Below are 19,000 nucleotides of genomic sequence, written 5' to 3' on the forward strand. Positions count from 1 at the left end.
CGTGTCAAAAGTGGTGCTCTGATGGTCCTGCACCCAGGCCTTAAGCATCCCGGCAGGTTTGGCTTTCATCCCTTGAGGAGCTACCTGTGGGTACAGAGGCCCATTTCCTCCACCGGACAGAAAGGCAAACGGAGAGACAGAGAAGATGTAGAGAATAGGAGCCTTGCAGAGAGGTAGAAAGGGAGGCCCTGCCATCTCAGCCATTCCAGTCATCCCAGATGAAGTGCCAGACACGTTGAGTGGAGCCGTCTTGGGTCCTCCAGCCCCGTACGAGCTGCCCCAGGCAACAGCATGTTGAGCAGAGATGAGCCATCCCCACTGAGCCCTGCCCAAATTACAGACTCCTAAGCCAGTAAGTGGTGGTGGCTGTTTTCAGCCACTAAGGTTTAGGATGGTTTCTTACACAGCAACAGATGACTGGAACACTCCCCAAGCTTCCTCATGGAAGTCTGCCTTATGGTTGGTTCACTTACTGACCTAGATAGTTCTGTTCAGCAAGAATCAATTCAGCAGTAGAGAGAACTCTGAATTAGAACCTAAAATCTTGGGTAAAGTTCCAGCTTCGACACTGTGTGAGTTCCCCCAAAAGCAGACTCTGTTGGGCAGTGGGGGGGGGGGGGCTCTTCCTCCCTCTCTTGTACCCAACACCAACCTTAGGTAACTTCTTTCCCCATTAAGGCTACTCTTAAATATCCATTCTAACTTTATTTCCTCCAGAAAAAAAAATACAAGTGGTAAATATGGTGGGGGGTCGGCGAGAAAGCCATCCCTGCCAGACAGGAGCTCACAGAGACAAGCCTTGCTTCTACAGCTGCTTCGCCTGACAGAATGTTTCTTCCTGTACTCAAACCCTTCCACACAAGAGCCCAAAGGGAAGGCACCCACAGTCCCCAGGCACCCCGCCTTTCATTAGCAAAGACAATTAAGACAAGATGTGGTTTACGAAATTTTAATCGTGGCCATATTTCACACAGCTAACAAAAAGCAAGCTAAAAGGACAGCTTTATAAATGAAGGCATTACTCTCGTTCGAGGGAAAAATAATATTGTTTTTTCAGTTTAGTCTCCTTCTATTGTTTAATACTAAAAAGAGCCAAAGTGGGTCCCTGCCTCTCGCCGAAAGCTGGAAGAGAGGAGAAACAGGGCACCTAAATCTGAGGTCAGCCCAAAGCACAGGCCCTCAACAAAGAGTAACTCCTGGTGGCACCAAGGGGCACCCCCAAGACCCTGGGGGCTGACCGTGCACATTCGGCATGGACAGACAAAAAGAGGTCTAGCCTTTAAAAGTAAGACCAGACAGCAGAACAAAAGCAACTCCATATGGTCCCCCAAAGGCTCGCCGGTCCTCCTCAGAGGTCAACTGAAACACACTCCCAATCCAAGAAAGGAGGAAGGCTGGGCACCGGCTGAGGTCACATGGCGTCCTAGCTGGCCAGCACGCGCAGGAGCCGCGGGGCAGGGGAAGAGCTCACTCTAGCGCCCCATTCACATGTGGGGCCCGCCAAACTGCCTCTGTTCCCTGGCAATCAGGTGACCCTGCTTCCTTAGATTCTATTCAGGAGGCAAAACCAAGTCACGAACCCACCCATCCACATCACCTCTTGCGGTCTTCTTGAGGCCTCACCTCCACTTAAACGAAGGGCAAGGGGCGCCTGGGTGGCTCAGTCGGTTGGGCGTCTGACTCTTGACCTCAGCTCGGGTCATGATCTCGAGGTTCGTGAGTTCGAGCCCTGCATCGGGCACCGTGCTAACAGTGCAGCGCCGGCTTGGTGTTACAACCTTGGGCCTGCAGATGAACACTTTTCATCCTTTGCTATCTGAGAGTTTGTAAACACTGTGTTGTTGTCTCTTAGTTCAAAAATGGAAGGGGAGGTGAGAGGAACCACTGAGTTCTCTTGCCCAGGCCTTTGCTCTTCATTCATTTTTTTTTTAATTAATTTATTTATTTTGAAAGAGAGAGTGAGCGTGCGTGAGCAGGGGAGGGGCAGAAACAGAGAGAGAGAGAGAGAGAGAGAGAGAGAGAGAGAAAGAATTCCAAGCCGGAAGAAACTTCTTTTAACCAAGTATGCATACAACTGCTTAGCGGGGCAGATGTGGGACAGATGATGCTACCCAAAGAGTTGGATTTTTGTTTTCTTTTTTTCCCCCTTGAGCCTGCAGCGGTCACTGCAACTGGCTTCAAGAATTTCAATTTCATCTCCTCAAATGTCCTGTCCTGAAACCAAAAACACAGTTCCCTTTAAAAACAACAAATGTGATGACACAAACAAGTGGAAAGATATTCCAATTCATGAATTGGAATAATTAATATCGTTAAAATATCCATACTACCCAAGGCAATCTACAGACTTAATGCAATGCCTATCAAAATACCAACAGCAGCTTTTTCCCTTCAGAACTTGAACAAATAATCCTAAAATTTGTATGGAACCACAAAGGCCCCGAATAGCCAAAACAATCTTGAAAAAGAAGAATAAATCTGGAGGTATCACAATCCCAGATTTCAAGATATACTACAAAGCCGCGGTAATCAAGACATTATGGTCCTGGCACAAAAACAGACACACAGATCAATGGAACAGAATGGAAAGCCCAGAAATAAACCCATGTCAATTAATCTATAACAAAGAAGGCAAGAATATCCAGTGGGAAAAAGACAGTCTCTTCAAAAATGGTGCTGGGGAAAGTGGACAGCTACATGTAAAAGAATGAAACAGGAAGACTTTCTTACACCATGCACAAAAATAAACTCGAAATGGATTAAATTGTGAGACCTGAAACCATAAAATTCCTAGACAAGAGCACAAGCAGTAACTTCTTTGACATCAGCGGGAGCGACTTCTTTCCAGATACGTCTCCTGAGGCAAGGTGTTTTGGAACAAAAGCAAAAATAAACTATTGAGACTACGTCAAAATAAAAAGCTTCCGCACAGCAAAGGAAACAACCAACAAAATGGAAAGTCACCCCACTGAACGGGAGAAGATATTTGCAAATGGTATATCCGATAAGGGTCTAATATTTAAAAATATATAAAAAACTTACACAACTCAACACACACATACAAAAAAATAATATGATTAAAATGGGTAGAGGACTTGAATACACATTTTTCCAAAGACATCCAGATGACTAACAGACATGTGGAAATATGCTCAACATCGCTCATCATCAGGGAAATGCAAATCAAAACCACGAGATATCGCCTCACACCTGTCAGAATGACTAGACTCAAAAAGACAAGAAATAACAAAGGTTGGCAAGGATGTGCAGAAAAAGGAACTCCCATGCACTGTTGGTAGGAATGCAAACTGGTACAGCCACCGTGAAAAACAGTATGGAGTTTCCTTAAAAAAAAAATTAAAAATAGAATGACCATAGGATCCAGTAATACCACTACTGGATATTTACCCAAAGAAAACAAAAACACTAGTTTGAAAAGATATAGGCACCCCCATGTTTATAGCAGCATTATTTACAATAGAGAAGATATGGAAGAAACCCACATGTCCATGGATGGAGAAATGGATAAAGACAATGTGATACACACACACTACTACTACTCAGCCATTAAAAAAAAAAAAAAAGAATGAGCTCTTGCCATTTGCGACCACATGGATGGACCTACAGGATGAAATAAAATAAGTCAGACAGAGAAAGACAAATACCATATGATTTCACTTATATGTGGAATCTAAGAACACAAAACAAACGAACAAACAAAAAGCACCCTACACAGACTCTTAAATACAGAGAACAGGCTGGTGGCTGCTAGAAGGGAGGTAGCTGGGTGAATGGGTGAAACAGATGAAGGGGATTAAAAGGCAGAAACTTCCAGTTATAAAATAATTAAGTCACCGAGATGAAAAGACATAGGGAATATGGTCAATAATATTGCATTAACGTTGTTTGGTGACAGATGATGGCTACATTCACCGTGGCAAGCACTAACGTCTAGAATTGGTGAATCATTATGTTGTACCCCTGTAACTAATTAACACTGTATGTTAATTGTACTTCAATTTAAAAAATATAAAAAAAAAAACAAAAACAAAATGTGGAACACTAGTCTGATGAGGTGCTCTGAGAAACCAATTTGGAAATGACCACACCAGTGATTCGGACACTTGTGCGAACATCAGAATCACGTGGAAGGTTTGTTAAAACATAGACTGCTTGGGGCGCCTGGGTGGCTCAGTCGGTTGAGCGTTCGACCTCGGCTCAGGTCATGATCTCACAGTTTGTGGGTTCGAGCCCCCCATCGGGCTCTGTGCTGACAGCTCAGAGCCTGGAGGCTGCTTCGGATTCTGTGTCTCCCTCTCTCTCTCTGTCCCTCCCCCGCTGGCGCTCTGTCTCTGTCTCTCAAAAATAAATAAAAATGTTTAATAAAAAAAATTTAAAAAAAACACAGACTGCTTCAAAAAGAACGAAGTCTTGCCATGTGCAACTACGTGGATGGACCTAGAGGGTATTATGCTAAGCGAAATTAGTCAGCCAGACAAAGACAAATATCATATGACCACTCATATGAGGTCTTTAAGATACAAAACAGATGAACATAAGGGAAGGGAAGCAAAACGAACAAAAGAGGGAGGGGGGCAAACCATAGGTGACTCGTAAATAGTGAGAACAAACAGAGGGTTACTGGAGGGGTTGTCGGAGGGATGGGCTAAACGAGTAAGGGACAATAAGGAACCTACTCCTGAAATCATTGTTGCACTATATGCTAACTAACTTGGATGTAAATTTAAAAAAATGTAAGGAAAAAAAATAGACTGCTGGGCCCACCTGCCCTCACATCCAGATTCAGCAGCTCTGGGGTGCAGCCTGAGAATTTACATATCTAATAAGTTCCCAGGTGGTGCTGCCCTTGCGGGTCTGTGGTCTTCACTAGTCTCCCTGTCCTCTCCCTGAGGGTAACAGGGTCATTAGCATATCAATGACCCTCAGCAGTCCTGCCATAATAAAGAAACCTAACCCTGCATTTCCCAATGACAATGCATTCTGCTACCCCTAGAATATCTATGAACCTCTCTGGGAAGCACTTCCAGGAAGCCGCTTTGGGAGATCTTCTACTAGGGACAGTCCTGACTGGCAGAAAGATGACAGGCTCCTGAAAGAACAGCACCTGGCAAAAGACATGTCCAGTTAAGCCCTCAGCACCAAGGTAAGGGGCGGTGGAGTGCTGCAGGCCACACCACATAGCAAGGTCCTGGCAGGGCAGCAGATCTGGAAAGACGCCCAGAAATCCTCACTGCATCAAGGAGGTCTGTCAGCAAGTAGCAAAGGCCAGTCTGCCTCCAGCTTTGACTTAGGAAAGGAGGCCTTGGCTGAGAACTGGCAAGAATAGATTCTACAGTCCTCTAAAGCTCCCCCATGAGGCTGGTTCTCAGTCCATACCTTGAGTAGCAAGGCCCGAGATTAGGGGTGGCAGACGTTTTCTGCAAAGGGCCAGATAACAAATGTTTTCTGCATTGCAGGCCACCTGGTCTGGGTCATAGCTACCCAACTGTGCCATCCTGTCACCAAGTAGCCATAGACAGTTCCCAAACAGATAAGCATGGCTGTGCTCCAATGACACAGATACCTGCACTTTATAACACCTTCACATGCTACAAAGTATTCTCCTTCTGACTTTTCCAACCATTTCAAAACTTGAAAACCATTCTTGGCTCACTGGTCACACAAGACCAGGCAGTGGGCCCTACGTGGCCTGCCCACACTTACTTGGGACACCCCTGGCCTGGATGACTCATCCCCAGCCCGGATCTGCCAAAGCAGAATACAGAGTCCACCCACCCCCTGGAAAAGGTGGGAGGCTCCCCCTTTATTGCTGTTACCAGTTCAGTCTTCCCGACTTGCCCAATTCGTGGGGTTTGGGGCGCTGAGCATGAGTGGCTGCATGTGTTCTTCTGACTTCCCTGCTGGTGTTGATCTCACGCATCATCCCAGGGGCTGCCTCCTCCCTCAAGCACAGGCATTGGTTTCTAGCACAAAGATGTGCAGTCCCTGTGTCTGTTTAGCAATTCTCAGTCACAGGACGAGGTCTTGCTGGGGAGGGAAGGGAGGGCCCGACCACAATCTTGTGGCTTTCTTAAGGAGCCTTCTAAGATTTCTAAGGCACAGCCTAGCTGCAGGGCACAGCCATGCAAGGGCCCGGTCACCAATCACTGAAGACGGTTCTGCGGCTGGACGGCTGGACGTTAGGCCAGGCGGGAGGACTTCAAAGGACACAAAGTCAAGGTCCTCCTAAGGACTGGCTTGGCTTTTGAGTTATAAGAGGGAGTAGAGACCTAAAGGCTGTGCAGGCTTATCTCAGGAATGTCGGGAACTTAGGAAGTCTAGAGGACCATGATGAAGGCAAAGCCAACAGGAAAAGGGGGAGGCGGGTAAGGGAGCCCTTCTGCGGCAGATAGAAACAGGCAAGCCGCCCTGACTTGGCAAAGGGCTGAACACATTCATCACATCAGGACTTCTGAAGTTTCACTGTGGATAAGGATCGCGGAAGGATCTGATCACAATGCATGTGCTGATTTGGTAGATCTCAGGTGGGGCCTGAACTTCTGCATTTCTGACCCGCTCCCGGGGGATCCAAGGATTCACACGTGGGAGGATGCTGCCGATATGCAAGCACGCTTTCTGTTTTGCTTTGTTCTCTCTCCTTTTAGACAGCCACAAGTTGTGAACAAATATGGGGTCCATAGCTCCGTCCCACCTGGGGTGAGCCACTGACATCCACGTGAGGTTGTTCGGGTTATCCCCTACACCGTCACACCCACCAAAAGAGCAAGCAGGGTCTCAAATCATCCTGCCCTGTGCTCTTCAATCCCGACTCCTGGGTGGGTCTCCATCCTTTTCCTAATTAGCCCAAAGTCTGTCTCCTGACCAAGCCCCGTGCCCATGGAATTACATGTAACCACACAGGGCATGTTCTTTTATGTTTATTTTTGAGAGAGACAAACAGAGAGACAGAGAGAGAGAGAGGAAGGGAGGGAGAGAGGACAAGCGGGGGAGGGGCAGAGACAGAGAGGGAAAGAGAATACCAAGCAGGCTCCTTGCTGTCGCCTCAAAACCTGACACAGGGCTCAAACTCACGAACCGTGAGATCATGACCTGGGCCGAGGTCGGATGCTCAACCGACTGAGCCACCCAGGCGCCCCCACAGCATGTTCTTCTGATTTGCCCAAGGGTGCCCGACGACTAACAGTGACCTGCAGCCAGCAGTGAAAGGGTGGCAGGCAGCCTTAGGTGACTCTCACCAGTATCCTGCCATAGTTGGCAGAACAGACCCTGCTTTCTCGTTCAGTCCTTGAGTGGAGGCTGTTAATGACCTGAGATAAAAATGATACCACTCAATCAAATGACAGATAATATCAAGAGTTGCTGAGGGTGTGGAGAAACTGGAAGCACCACACAACTGCTGGTGGGAATGGAAAAGGCTGCAGTCGCTTTGGAAAATAGCCATTCCTCAAACGGTTAAACACAGAATTGCCATAGGACCCAGCAATTCCACTGCTAGGTATATACCCAAGAGAAATGAAGCCACATGCCCACACAGAAACCTATGGGAATGTTTGCAGCATTACTCATTATAATCCAAAAGTAGAGGTGTATGTGCATGGCTCAGTCAGTTGAGTGTCCGACTTTGGATTTCGGCTCAGGTCATGATCCCAAGGTTGTAGGATCGAATCCCCATGCTGGGCTCCACACTAACCATGGAGCCTGTTTAAGATTCTCATTCTCATTCTCTCTCTTTCTCTCCCTCCCCCACCCCTTCTGCATGCGCATGCTCTCTCTCTCTCTCTCTCTCTCTCTCAAAGCAAAACGTGGAAACAACTCAAATGTCCATTAACTGATGAATGGATAAAATGTGCTATAACCACACAATGGAATAAAATTCAACCGTAAAAAGGAATCAAGTACTGATACCTGCCTCAACACGGATGAATCCTGAAAACATTATGCTCAGTGAAAGAAGCCTGACACAAAAGGACAAATATGGCATGATTCCATTTATATGGAATGTAAAGAAGAGACAAATGTGTAGAGACACAAAAAAGATGAACGGTTGCCTGGAGCTAGGGGCTTGGGAGTGAGGAGTGACGGCTGAGGGGCGTGGCGTTTCTTCTGGGGCTAATGAAAATGTCCTAAAATTGTGATGGACACACAACTCTGTGAGTACACTAGAAATCACCAAATTGGTTTACATGCGTGAATAGTATGGGATGTGAATTATGTCTCAATCAAGCTGTTAATAATATCCTGACATACCAGTTGGGGAGCTCAAAGCAAGTGGTATAGAGAGGGAGCATCTGGGGCTCACAGCCCTGGAGGAACGTGCAAGCAGCCCCGGGCATGAGAGCCTGACATTGCAGCTAAGTGTTGATATACACAAGCATGCCGAAATACACCCGGACGGGTGTATTTCACCCTCAGCAAGCGGGCTCAGTGCAACTGATTCCAGCCTGCCCATCGCCAGTGTCCGGGATGGTGTCCGAACGCGAAGTAGCCACTCAAAAACCAAATTTGGCGCATGCCTTGGGGGAGAGTGATTGGAATTCTGGGGCCACCACTTAGCTCTAAATCCAGCTCTGCTTCTCACGCCCTATGTGAGACAAACCCCTTCAACTTACTGAGCCTCGGAGGCTCATCACTAAGACACAGGGAGTTGCATCTCGGGGCCCCACCAGTCTGAGATTCCACAGTTCCAGAGATCAGGTGGCCCACACCGGGGAGCCTAGATGTGGATGGGAAACTCCTCTGGGGATCTAGACAGAGCCTGGGACACTCAGCAGGGTCAAGACTGGCTAGAGGCGTTCTCCCTGGCAGATTTCATTCCACAGACCCACTGAGAGCCGCCGTGAGGACACAAAATGAACCAGAGAGCCCAGATCGGCTCACATGGCTGGAGGCCTCAGATCCATGAGTAACTAATGGGGAAACAATATGATTCCATCCCTTGGAAAGCTGAATTAAAATCTAAGTGGAAACAGGATTTCAACACTGGATATTTAAAGGAATTAGAGCCTTTGTCTGACAAATGCTGAGTCAGTGGCAACAAGTCTGTCAGAGTTCCTATACGCCCCCGCTTCCTCTCCACTCCACAAGGGGCCTGCCAAACCTTGGCTCAATCTTTGCCCTGTGGCCCTAATTTAACCAGTTTTTGTGAACATTCCTGGATCCCTGGAACTGGCAGGGCCATTCAGCTCAGCCACCCACACAGTAAATGGCAGGCCAGAGTCATCCATCAGTCAGAGGGTCCTGGGGTACAATCGGCATTGAAGAAATAGATGTTCATTAGGCACAACTAGGTAGACACTGCAAACAGCCGGTGACGGCAGGTGAAACGAGCTGCTGGTACACGTGACCCATCAACACGACAGGTCACTGTACGAGCAGGGCAGAAGAAATAGTGCAAGGCTATTTCAAGGCCAAGGCAGAAAGTCGGCCCCCAATTCTATGTTTGGATTTGTCTAACTATTACTCACACACAAAAGTTTTAAAACCAATATACTCAATTTACAACCCCAAACCTCTGGGATAATCCAAGCCATTATGTCCAAACCCATTTATCTTCTCCCTGGGGAACAATGCATAAAGACGCATCCAGTATGAGCTAAGGATTACGGGTGAGTGAATCATGCCGCTCGGGAACGAGCACTCCAGAGGTTTCTGGGTCGAGGGCGCCGTGCAAACCGTACAATCCAGGTGAAACCAATTATCATCTGGAAAACTTGGGAGCTTAGCAATGCCACCGGTGACTTTCTCTTGCACAAGCTTTCCCCTTATATCTTTATCTGAAAATCCCACCCCTGGGGCTCTCTGGAGTTTCTAAGTCTCCTGGAATAGTGTCCCAGGGTGATCTGAAATCCAAGAGCCTCAACAATTAACCATGCCCTGACTTGTTGCCTGTCCAGACAGGTCCTTGTTCAGGGCAGTGCAAATTTCCTCTGACATCTTGCTACCTTGCATTCCTTTTTCTTTGGGAATTATCATCTTGGAAATTCCAGTTAAATCCTGCAGGGATACTTGAAATAGAATGTTTAGGGGCGCCTGGGTGGCTCAGTCGGTTGAGCGTCCGACTTCGGCTCAGGTCATGATCTCACGGTCCGTGAGTCCGAGCTGTGCTGACAGCTCAGAGCCTGGAGCCTGTTTCGGATTCTGTGTCTCCCTCTCTCTGACACTCCCCCGTTCATGCTCTGTCTCTCTCTGTCTCAAAAATAAATAAACGGTAAAAAAATTTTTTTAAAAAAGAATGTTTATTCTCTGTCACAATTATTTCAGTTCGTCAACTGATGCACAAATATTGACTAATGACCCTCCCTCAGGGCACAGATGCCATGCAAAGTAAGGGGTACACCAAGCTGCCAGCCCAGGCCAAAATACAACTACAATCGATGATTACACCCGCTCTGTTTGGTGTTGCTTTTTAAACAAGAAGAATGAGAAACTGCACCACTGGTTACAACTCGAGACTCCCCCCTCCCCCACCCGCTTATTGGTTCAATCGTAGCTCCCTGCTCTGGCAATTTCGTCTTACTTTGTATGTGGATCTGTGTGCCCATTGAGGCACGTCTCACAGAAGTCGCGAAGATGATCTAGTGAATAGTGGTTCGGAATTGGGATAAGGACCTTCTCCCCAGAAAAAAAACACCCACGCAGATTTTTGTTTCCAATTTCCAAGTGTTCTTAGAGAAGCCCACAGGCAACCTCCATTAACCTTCCTTGGGCCTGCAGTGCCACTGTCCCTGGCATCGGCCATCTAACTGCGTTGCCGCCCTCTGCGCTACCAGGACCCATTGACCCACCTGTGCTACAACATTTACCCGGTCCCCCGCCCCCATAGATAACTCAGTGTCTATTTCTCCAGAAGACAGAAAGCTGTAAGAGAAGGAATCCCCTACCTTCTTTGCCCTATTGTCCCAAGCACTCCATCATTCAGTGTCCACTTTAAAAAGTAAGTATCAGGGTACTTGGGTGGCTCAGTTAGTTAAGTGTCCCATTCTGGTTTTGGCTGGGTCACAATCTCATGGTTTCGTGGGTTCGAGCCCCATGCTGGGCTTCGCGCCAACAGCGCAGACCCTGCTTGGGCTTCTCTGTCTCCCTCTCTCTCTACCCCTGCCCCACTTGCACTCTCTCTCTCTCAAAATAAATATATAAACTTTTTTTAAAAAGCTTTAAAAATAAATTAAATAAATAAAAAGTCAGTCTCTGGGTAGAGCCCAGGTTTCATTAGAAAAGGGAACAATTGATTCCATTTCAGATCTACATTTAAACATCCAAGAGAAAAGTTCAGGCTTAACAGACTCCCATAAACAATGGCCCAAAAAAGCTGACAGTCAAGAAATCACACAATGGTGAACTAAGGGGCTGGCTTGAGAAACTCCCCAGGACCTGGAGCCCATTCACACTGCTATGCTGGAAGTTAATCTTTAACCTGGGTATTAATCATAACTTGGCTGCCACAATTTCGTACTATGTTATAGCCTGGCAAAAGTAACCTTCCTCTGTATAAACTCAATCTTCCCCTTCAGTTACCCATTTTAGTTGCGTTCTCTGAAAGGGGAACTGATGTAGCACACATATTCCTTTACTAAGGAAACCATTCAACCACTTTGGAAGGGGCTGTAGCAAAGTGGCCAACAAAAATAATAAATGTACACTCCAGCTTGTGGCTGCAGTAAGTCTCTTGCCTTACAGCCCCCAACAGAGAAGGTTATTGCTTAAACAGAGGGTGTTCATGGATTTAAAAGCAACCTCTATGGCCAGCAAGCCACAGTCCCTACGCATGTAGATTCACGGTGGCACAAAGCCCTGTTTACCTGCGCACATTTCACTCAGCCCCTTTCTCTCCAATGGCCCATCAGCCAAATTATAGGGCTATTAACTCCATAAGCGCAAATACCCACTTGGCTCAAGGGGCTCGGCTAGGCACCATGGGAAATGAAAAGAAAGACATAAGTCAGCGTACGGCATGTGTCACAAACACTACAAGAGAAACATGAAGCGCCGTGGGTGTTTAAAGGCAGAAGCTTCCCATTCAAGGGACCAAGTGAAAGTCTCAACCAAGAGAGGAAGTCATGGGAGGGTGGGCAGAATTTGAGCAGACAGGTGGCTGGGCGGCAGAGGGGCGCGGGAAGCATCCCAGGTGCAGGAAATAGTAATCGTCAAGAGGAGGAAAAATGTGAGTCAAGCTCTGCAAAAACAGGTAGTGTATTTTGGCCACATTTTAGGAAACCAGGGGAGAAAGACTGAAAACTTAGACTGGAAGCAAATGTACACTCCCCTGCAAACAGTTGAGAACTTTCTAGGTAACTTGAGAGAGGACAGGGCGCTGCTGCTCTAGGTGTCTGAGTAGGAGAGTAACGTGATAAAAGTGAAGTTGTACTTTAAAAGACCAGTATCTGGGGGCACCCGGGTGGCTCAGTCGGTGAAATGTCCAACTTTGGTTCAAGTCATGATCTCACAGCTTGTGAGTTCGAGCCCCGCATTGGGCTCTGTGCTGACAGCTCAGAGCCTGGAGCCTGTTTTGGATTGTGTCTCCCTCTCTTTCTGCCCATCCCCCACTCATGCTCGCACGCTCTCTCTCTCTCTCTCTCTCTCTCTCTCCAAAAATAAATATTAAAATTTTTTTTAAATAAATAAACAGTATCTGGCCATGAGTTAGAATGAGAGAGACTGAAAGTGAGAATGTTCTAGGAATCCTCGAAAAGAGAGGGACTCTATTTCAATTGTGGTGTGAGGGCTGATGAGGTTGGAGCGTTTCAAGACAGCGCTTTGATGGGCGCCTAGGTGGCCCAGTCAGTTAAGCGTCCGACTTCGGCTCAGGTCATGATCTCACAGTCTGTGAGTTCGAGCCCCGCGTTGGGCTCTGTGCTGACAGCTCAGAGCCTGGAGGCTGCTTCGGATTCTGTGTCTCCCTCTCTCTCTGCCCCTCCCCTGCTCATGCTCTGTCTCTGTCTCAAAAATAAATAAAAACATTTAAAAAAAAAAAAGACAGTGCTTTGAAGGATGGTTTCTGGTGTCTGTCAGTGCACACATCTGTGAAAGGAGAAGCAATAACACCAATACACTCGACTGGAAGTATTCTCGGTGAAGAAAATGCTAGATGAGAATGTCCTGCTCTCTCCAGCATTCCCCCTTTCCTCCCCCCTTTTTAATGAAGAGGAATTCCGTCAGCTCCTTACATGTTTTAACCCCAAATAGAAATTTCCAGCTTAGGCTGTTCCTGGAGAGACTTTAATTGTATAGCCTGAGCCAGGTATTCGGTTCCTAATACTTATCTCCAAGTGCGGCACTTTTGGAGGACTGCTTCGGCTGATGCGGTCTGCTTGGGCTTCTAGCAAACCTCGTCCGGTTTTCCTGACCGGTGAAACCACACTACTTGGCCAGGTTTTCTCCAGGTGTAAGGTTCACGGAGCCTTAGTCCCCACCGGTGCTCAGTCTCCAACTTCAGCCCTCCTTGCAGGAGGAGGTGGAGGGAACCTCCAAACTCTCAGGTGCAAAAGAGGTCGCAACAGTTCGTTTAAGCGCAGAATAAAAACGGAAACTCAAATCAAAACCACAATGAGCTATTACCTCACACCTGTTAGAATAGCTATCATCAACAAGACAAGAAACAACAAGTGTCGGCCAGGATGTGGAGAAAAGGGAACCCTCTTGCACTGTTGGCAAGAATGTAAATTGGTGCAGCCCCTGTGGAAAACAGCATGGCGGTCCCTCAAAAAACTCAAAATAGAACTACCCTATGATCCAGCACTCGCTTCTGGGTATTCACCCAAAGAAAATGAAAACACTAATTCAAAAAGATATCTGCACCCACATGTCTATTGCAGCAATATTTACAACAGCCAAGATATGGAAGCAACCCAGGTGTCCACCAATAGATGAATGGATAAAAAGGATGTGGTGTATGTATATATATACAAGGCAATACTATTCAACTATAAAAAAGAATAGAATCTTGCCATACTCATTTGGCAACATGGAACCTTGAGGACATTATGCTAAGTGAAATAAGTCAGACAGAAAGACAAATCACCATATGATCTCAGTTACATGTAGAATCTAAAAAACAAAACAAACAAAAAAAAACCAAGCTCACAGAAAATAGATTGGTGGTTGCAAAACTGGGGTGGGGGGGATATGGAGGGTGGGCAAAATGGGCCAAAAGGGTCAAAAGTTACAAACTTCCAGTTAGAAAAAAATGTGTCTTGGGGATATAATATAAAGCATGGTGATTACAGTTACAAATACGGTATTGCATATTTGAAAGTTACTCGGAGAGTAAACCTTACAAGTCTTCATCAAGAGGAAAAAAACCTGTAAGTACATATGGTGACTGATGGTACTAGATTTCTGGTGCTGATCGTTTCACAATATAAATAAATAGCAAGTCATTAGGATATATGCCTGAAACATGATGTTATGTGTCAATTATACCTCAAAAAAAACAACAAAAAAACAGAATAAAAACTCCCCTTATAGGCATACAAACACAGACAACTTTGCTATGAACTTTCTATAGATTTCATGCGGATTTTTATAGACACTGTCTGCTAGGCTACAAAGAATGAATCAAGGGCACCTGGGTGGCTCAGTCGGTTGAGCGTCCGACTTCGGCTCAGGTCATGATCTCACGGTCTGTGAGTTCGAGCCCCGCATCGGGCTCTGTGCTGACGGCTCAGAGCCTGGAGTCTGCTTCGGATTCTGTGTCTCCCTCTCTCTCTGACCCTCCCCCGTTCATGCTCTGTCTCTCTCTGTCTCAAAAATAAATAAACGTTAAAAAAAAATTTAAAGAATGAATCAGATGGCCAGGAAAGCTGCAAATTCAAAAATGGAAGAACTCCAGAGACCTTCTAGGAGTCAGAATGGGAATGATTTACTCTCACTCTGACAGATTGGCTGTTAAACCTCAGGCAGTTATATAATGGAAGGGGGTGGTGATGGGGCCCTTCATCCCCATCTCCCTCTTTCAGAGGTTCCTGATTCCAGGCCTTTCACCTTCTCTCACTAGAGACATAATCCACTTGCCTCCGGGAGTGCCTCTGAAATGATCTGCAACACTTCTCTGTCACCCAGCACTCAGGGTGACCTCAGCTGACATCATTTGCCTGGGGACCCACTGTCCTAGAAAGTCTCCCCTCCCCAGCCTTCCCAAACCTGTGGTTTGGACTCCTTTGGATTCAACAGCCCCAGCAGGGCACATTTCCTGAGAGACCCCACCGAGAGGTGCCAAATTGGGGGCAGCCTCCTGGCTGGCAGAGAGAGCCAAGCTAGCCAGGGGGCAGTTCTCCAAAGACAGAAAAGAGTACCCAAACTGGCAAACCCATGATTCTGTGCATGGCTGGGCCCTGGCAGCAGGCTACACTATATAAGGGTAGAAGCCGGGAGAACGGAGAGCAGAGGGAGGTCAGATGGAAAAAGAGAAGAGGCCCCTTGGCTGCGAAAGGCTCCAGGAGCAGATGTACAGGCAGCTCAGAGACACCTCTCGCTTCAGCGGGAAGGGCTGCCTGTAGATACTTAACTTCTCCTCTGCTCCCTGTCCAGTATTGACCTCCCCTTCTCCTCTAGGTTCATTTTAACCCAACTCCAACTCCCGCTAAAGCGGAATGGGGGCCATGGGAATGGCACTTGCCTGGGGCCGAGGATTACGTCTCCTTTCAACTTTGCCCTGAATCAGTTTCTACCAACCAAACAGCTTAAAACTTACTAGAGACCGCTCAAAACACAAATGTCCCTGCTTATCACTTTATACGTTTGATTCTCTCAATCATTTGGGGATGTGCGGAGTATTTCCAGCAACCATCCCTACATCTCCCAAGCACACTATCTGGGCACTCTCCACCGCCTCTCCCTCCCCCCCCCCCAGTCTTTCACCCAGAACTTGGTAGGTTCATTCCTCAGACCACGGATTTAAACTGCCCACAGCGTTGAACGCAAAGCCAAATGTTTGCACGCCCTAAAGCCCATGTCACCCACTTTCCCATCAGCACTAAATTAACATGCGTCCCTGGATTTCTTCTCCCTTCCAGGGGTACGGGGGTGCGCCCATGTTGCCCCGCTCCCCTGAGGCTCTCAGCTAACCTAAGACTCCCAGATGAGGGAGTCAGCTGAAGCTTTTTAGAAGGACATCTCCAAAGGCTTTAGGTGGTTTTCAACACCAAGAGAGTCTTAATAAACACCAGGGGGCCCCTTAGATGCTAGAACCACGCCCCCCAGCAACAAGAAGCCACACCCCCCCGCCTCGCAGAGCCGCGCGTGTGCCGTCCAGTTTCCCTGGGGCTAACCGAGCGCATGCCACAAGTCACCACTCTCAGCTGGCACCTCTCTCCCAGAGGCGCAGACTTTCTCGGAATCCCCAGCAGGGGGGGTTGGGGGTGCGGGAGAGGCCCCGCCTGTGCGGTCCACAAGAGCCGCTCTCCCGTGGCTCGTGCCCTGCAGCCCCGGGGGTGGCCCGGGACCTCCGGTGGGAGCGGGTAGGGGCGCCTTCCAGGACCAGCTGCCGGCCCCCTTGGGCCTCAGCCGCGCGCCACGGCGTGACAGGCACAACTCCAGGTGGTGAGAAAGCAGCGCGCCGCCAAACTTCCCTCCGTGGCCTCGGGCGCCAACGCGGGTTGGCCCGGGGCCCCTGGAAGCCCAGACGCGGAGGGTCCGCGGCGCCGGGCGGGAGGGGGCTGACGGCCGGCTCTCCCCTCCCGGCGCCCAGAGGCGAGTCCGCCGCGCGCCGCCCACCCCTCCCCGGGGCCGCCGAAGCCGAGTCCGGGGCAGACAAAAGGCGCCCCGCCGGGGAGGCTGCCCCGCCTCCGGCCCTACCTGGGAAGGCGCGGCTCGGCGGGACCCGCAGCAGCAGCAGCAGCGGCAGCAGCGGCAGCAGCGCGGCTCGGAGTGCGGAGCTCCCCATGGCGCGCCGGCACTTCGCTCGGCTCCCTGCGCTGCGCTGCGCGCTTCCAAGGGGGCGGAGGAGACGGACGCAGCCGAGGGGCTGCGCGGCGAGCGGGCGAAGCCGTGCTGGAAAACTCCTCCTCTCGCCGCTATCCCTCCCTCTCTCCCTCCCGCCTGGGGCCTGCCCTCCTCCCTCCTCCTCCCCGGGACGCTGGCGCGGTCCGGGGCTCCGACCCAGCCCCTCCTTTGGTGCCAGCGCTTCTTCTGGAAGCGGGACTGGCCCCCCAGGGCCAGAGAGCGCCAGGGGCGTGCCCTAGGACACCAGATGATCCCGAATATTTTCCTGCTCTCCGATTCCGCTCACCCCGACTACGCACACTGGTGCCCAGCCGCCTCCCAGATCCTGGGCCCCCACACTGTTATCTGTGCAGAGAGCTGCGTGAGTCACACAGAAAGAGGGGGCAACCGATCGGGTCCACGTTGGCCGCTGCCGCCCATTATTAACGGCCACGTTCGCATGAGCACGTCTCAAGTTCGGTATATTATGCCCATTTTACCCAAGAAGACACCAATGCTTGGAAACTTGCCCAGTTCACCCTTCTGGGCAGAGAAGGGGTTTGAACTTAGGTGTGCTGTTCTGCCGGCATCAAGGTCCACACTACAGCGTTTCTGTTTCTCTTTTGTAAGGGAATGAATCAAGGGCTGGACTGGGTGCCAGCTGCCCTGCGGTTTGGAATGAATGGGGCTTGAGGTTCTCTTTCCAGGGTCGGCTGATGGACAAGCGCAAGGCACAGAAAGTTCCCTGTCTCACTCCCAGTCTTGGGGAATCCAGCTGTTGTAGTTTTCTGCAACCAGAGTTCCCCATTTCCTGGGCTGTTCTCTACCACCTCCAAGGACACCAGGACCAGCCTGAAACCTCCACCCTGTGGCCTGGCACCAGGATAGGGTTTCTAGGCTGCCTGCAGTACGGATCTGGTTTCTTCTTCCAGGCTTTCCCCCAATTTTTTTTTGTTTTTTTGTAAACCCACAAGGCAGCACCTCGCTCCTTTCCTGCCCCCAAAGAGATCTTAGCTAAGGCAAATTCTGATCAGGGCTGCTGTGTCAGGTTGTGCACTGTACAAAGGTGCCCGGAGGCAGGGGCAAGTGGGAGCCCAAATCCAGCCACCTTTGGGGCAGGGAGCTCTGTGCCTTGGCAAGGGCCACATACATGGTAGAAGGGAACTTTCTCCTCGCCACAAGCAGTCTGATCCACCAGGTAGACTAAGGGCCCTGGGAACATCCATCCATCCAGAAGGTTTTTGTATTCTTTTATCTAGAGGCAAGCCCACTTCCCAATTTTCACAAAAGCTCCTGCCTTGAACTTCCATCTTATCTTTTCTAGGGCTGGGGAGGGGGCGGGGGGGGGGTTCTGCATCTGTGGGTTTCTCCACTGCTGCTCCCTCCCCAAGGAGCCAACAACCCTTCAATAACCACGCCCCCACCAGTCACAAGAAAATGAGGGAGATCAGCCTCATCTATGGCCTCCATCAGACCAGTCTCTCCACCCACAAGAATTGGGGGGGGGGGCGGTGAGCTTCATGAAAATACCATGTCAGGACTGGCTCCCAGACCAATGAAACTAGAATCTTTAGGGATGTGGCCTGGAGTTTGACCAGATGCATATTTAAAAAAATTTTTAAAGTTTATTTATTTTGAGAGAGCGGGAGCACGAGTGGGGTAGAGGCAGAGAGAGAGAGAGGGAGAGAGAATTCCAAGAAGGCTCCATGCTGTCAGTGCAGACCCCCACACAGGACTCGAACCCATGAACCCTGAGATCACCACCTGAGCCAAGATCAAGAGTCAGATGCTTAACCCACTAAGCCACCCAGGCACCCCTGAGCAGATGCATATTTTTGTTCCCCCATGCTCAGTGGGGCAGGTTTTAGAATGAGCTAAATTCCAGGCCAGCATCTCTCAACCTAGGCACTATTGACATTTGGGGCTCGATACTACTTTGTTGAGGAGAGTAGCCATCTGTGCATTGAAGGATGTTTAGCAGTATCCCTGGCCTCTGTGCACCAGACTCCAGTAAAACACCTCATTTTCCAAGTCGTGGCAACCAAAAAATGCCAGGCGTGAT

The 19,000-nt window shown here is 49.1% G+C and overlaps 1 protein-coding gene across 2 annotated transcripts in view; it reads right to left on the minus strand.

Moving 5' to 3' along the window:
• The window catches only part of SRPX (sushi repeat containing protein X-linked), a 109,349-nt gene extending 92,339 nt beyond the window's left edge, over positions 1-17,010 (minus strand). For both annotated transcript variants that reach the window (XM_045051290.1, XM_023249396.2), the window contains exon 1: positions 16,813-17,010. In XM_045051290.1, coding sequence (XP_044907225.1) covers positions 16,813-16,900 — 88 coding nt within the window. In that variant the 5' untranslated portion in view covers positions 16,901-17,010. The remainder of the gene's footprint in view (positions 1-16,812) is intronic.
• Between the last annotated feature and the right edge of the window lie 1,990 nt (positions 17,011-19,000).

The sequence above is a fragment of the Felis catus genome, chromosome X, assembly GCF_018350175.1.
Source record: "Felis catus isolate Fca126 chromosome X, F.catus_Fca126_mat1.0, whole genome shotgun sequence".
Taxonomy (NCBI): Eukaryota; Metazoa; Chordata; class Mammalia; order Carnivora; family Felidae; genus Felis; species Felis catus.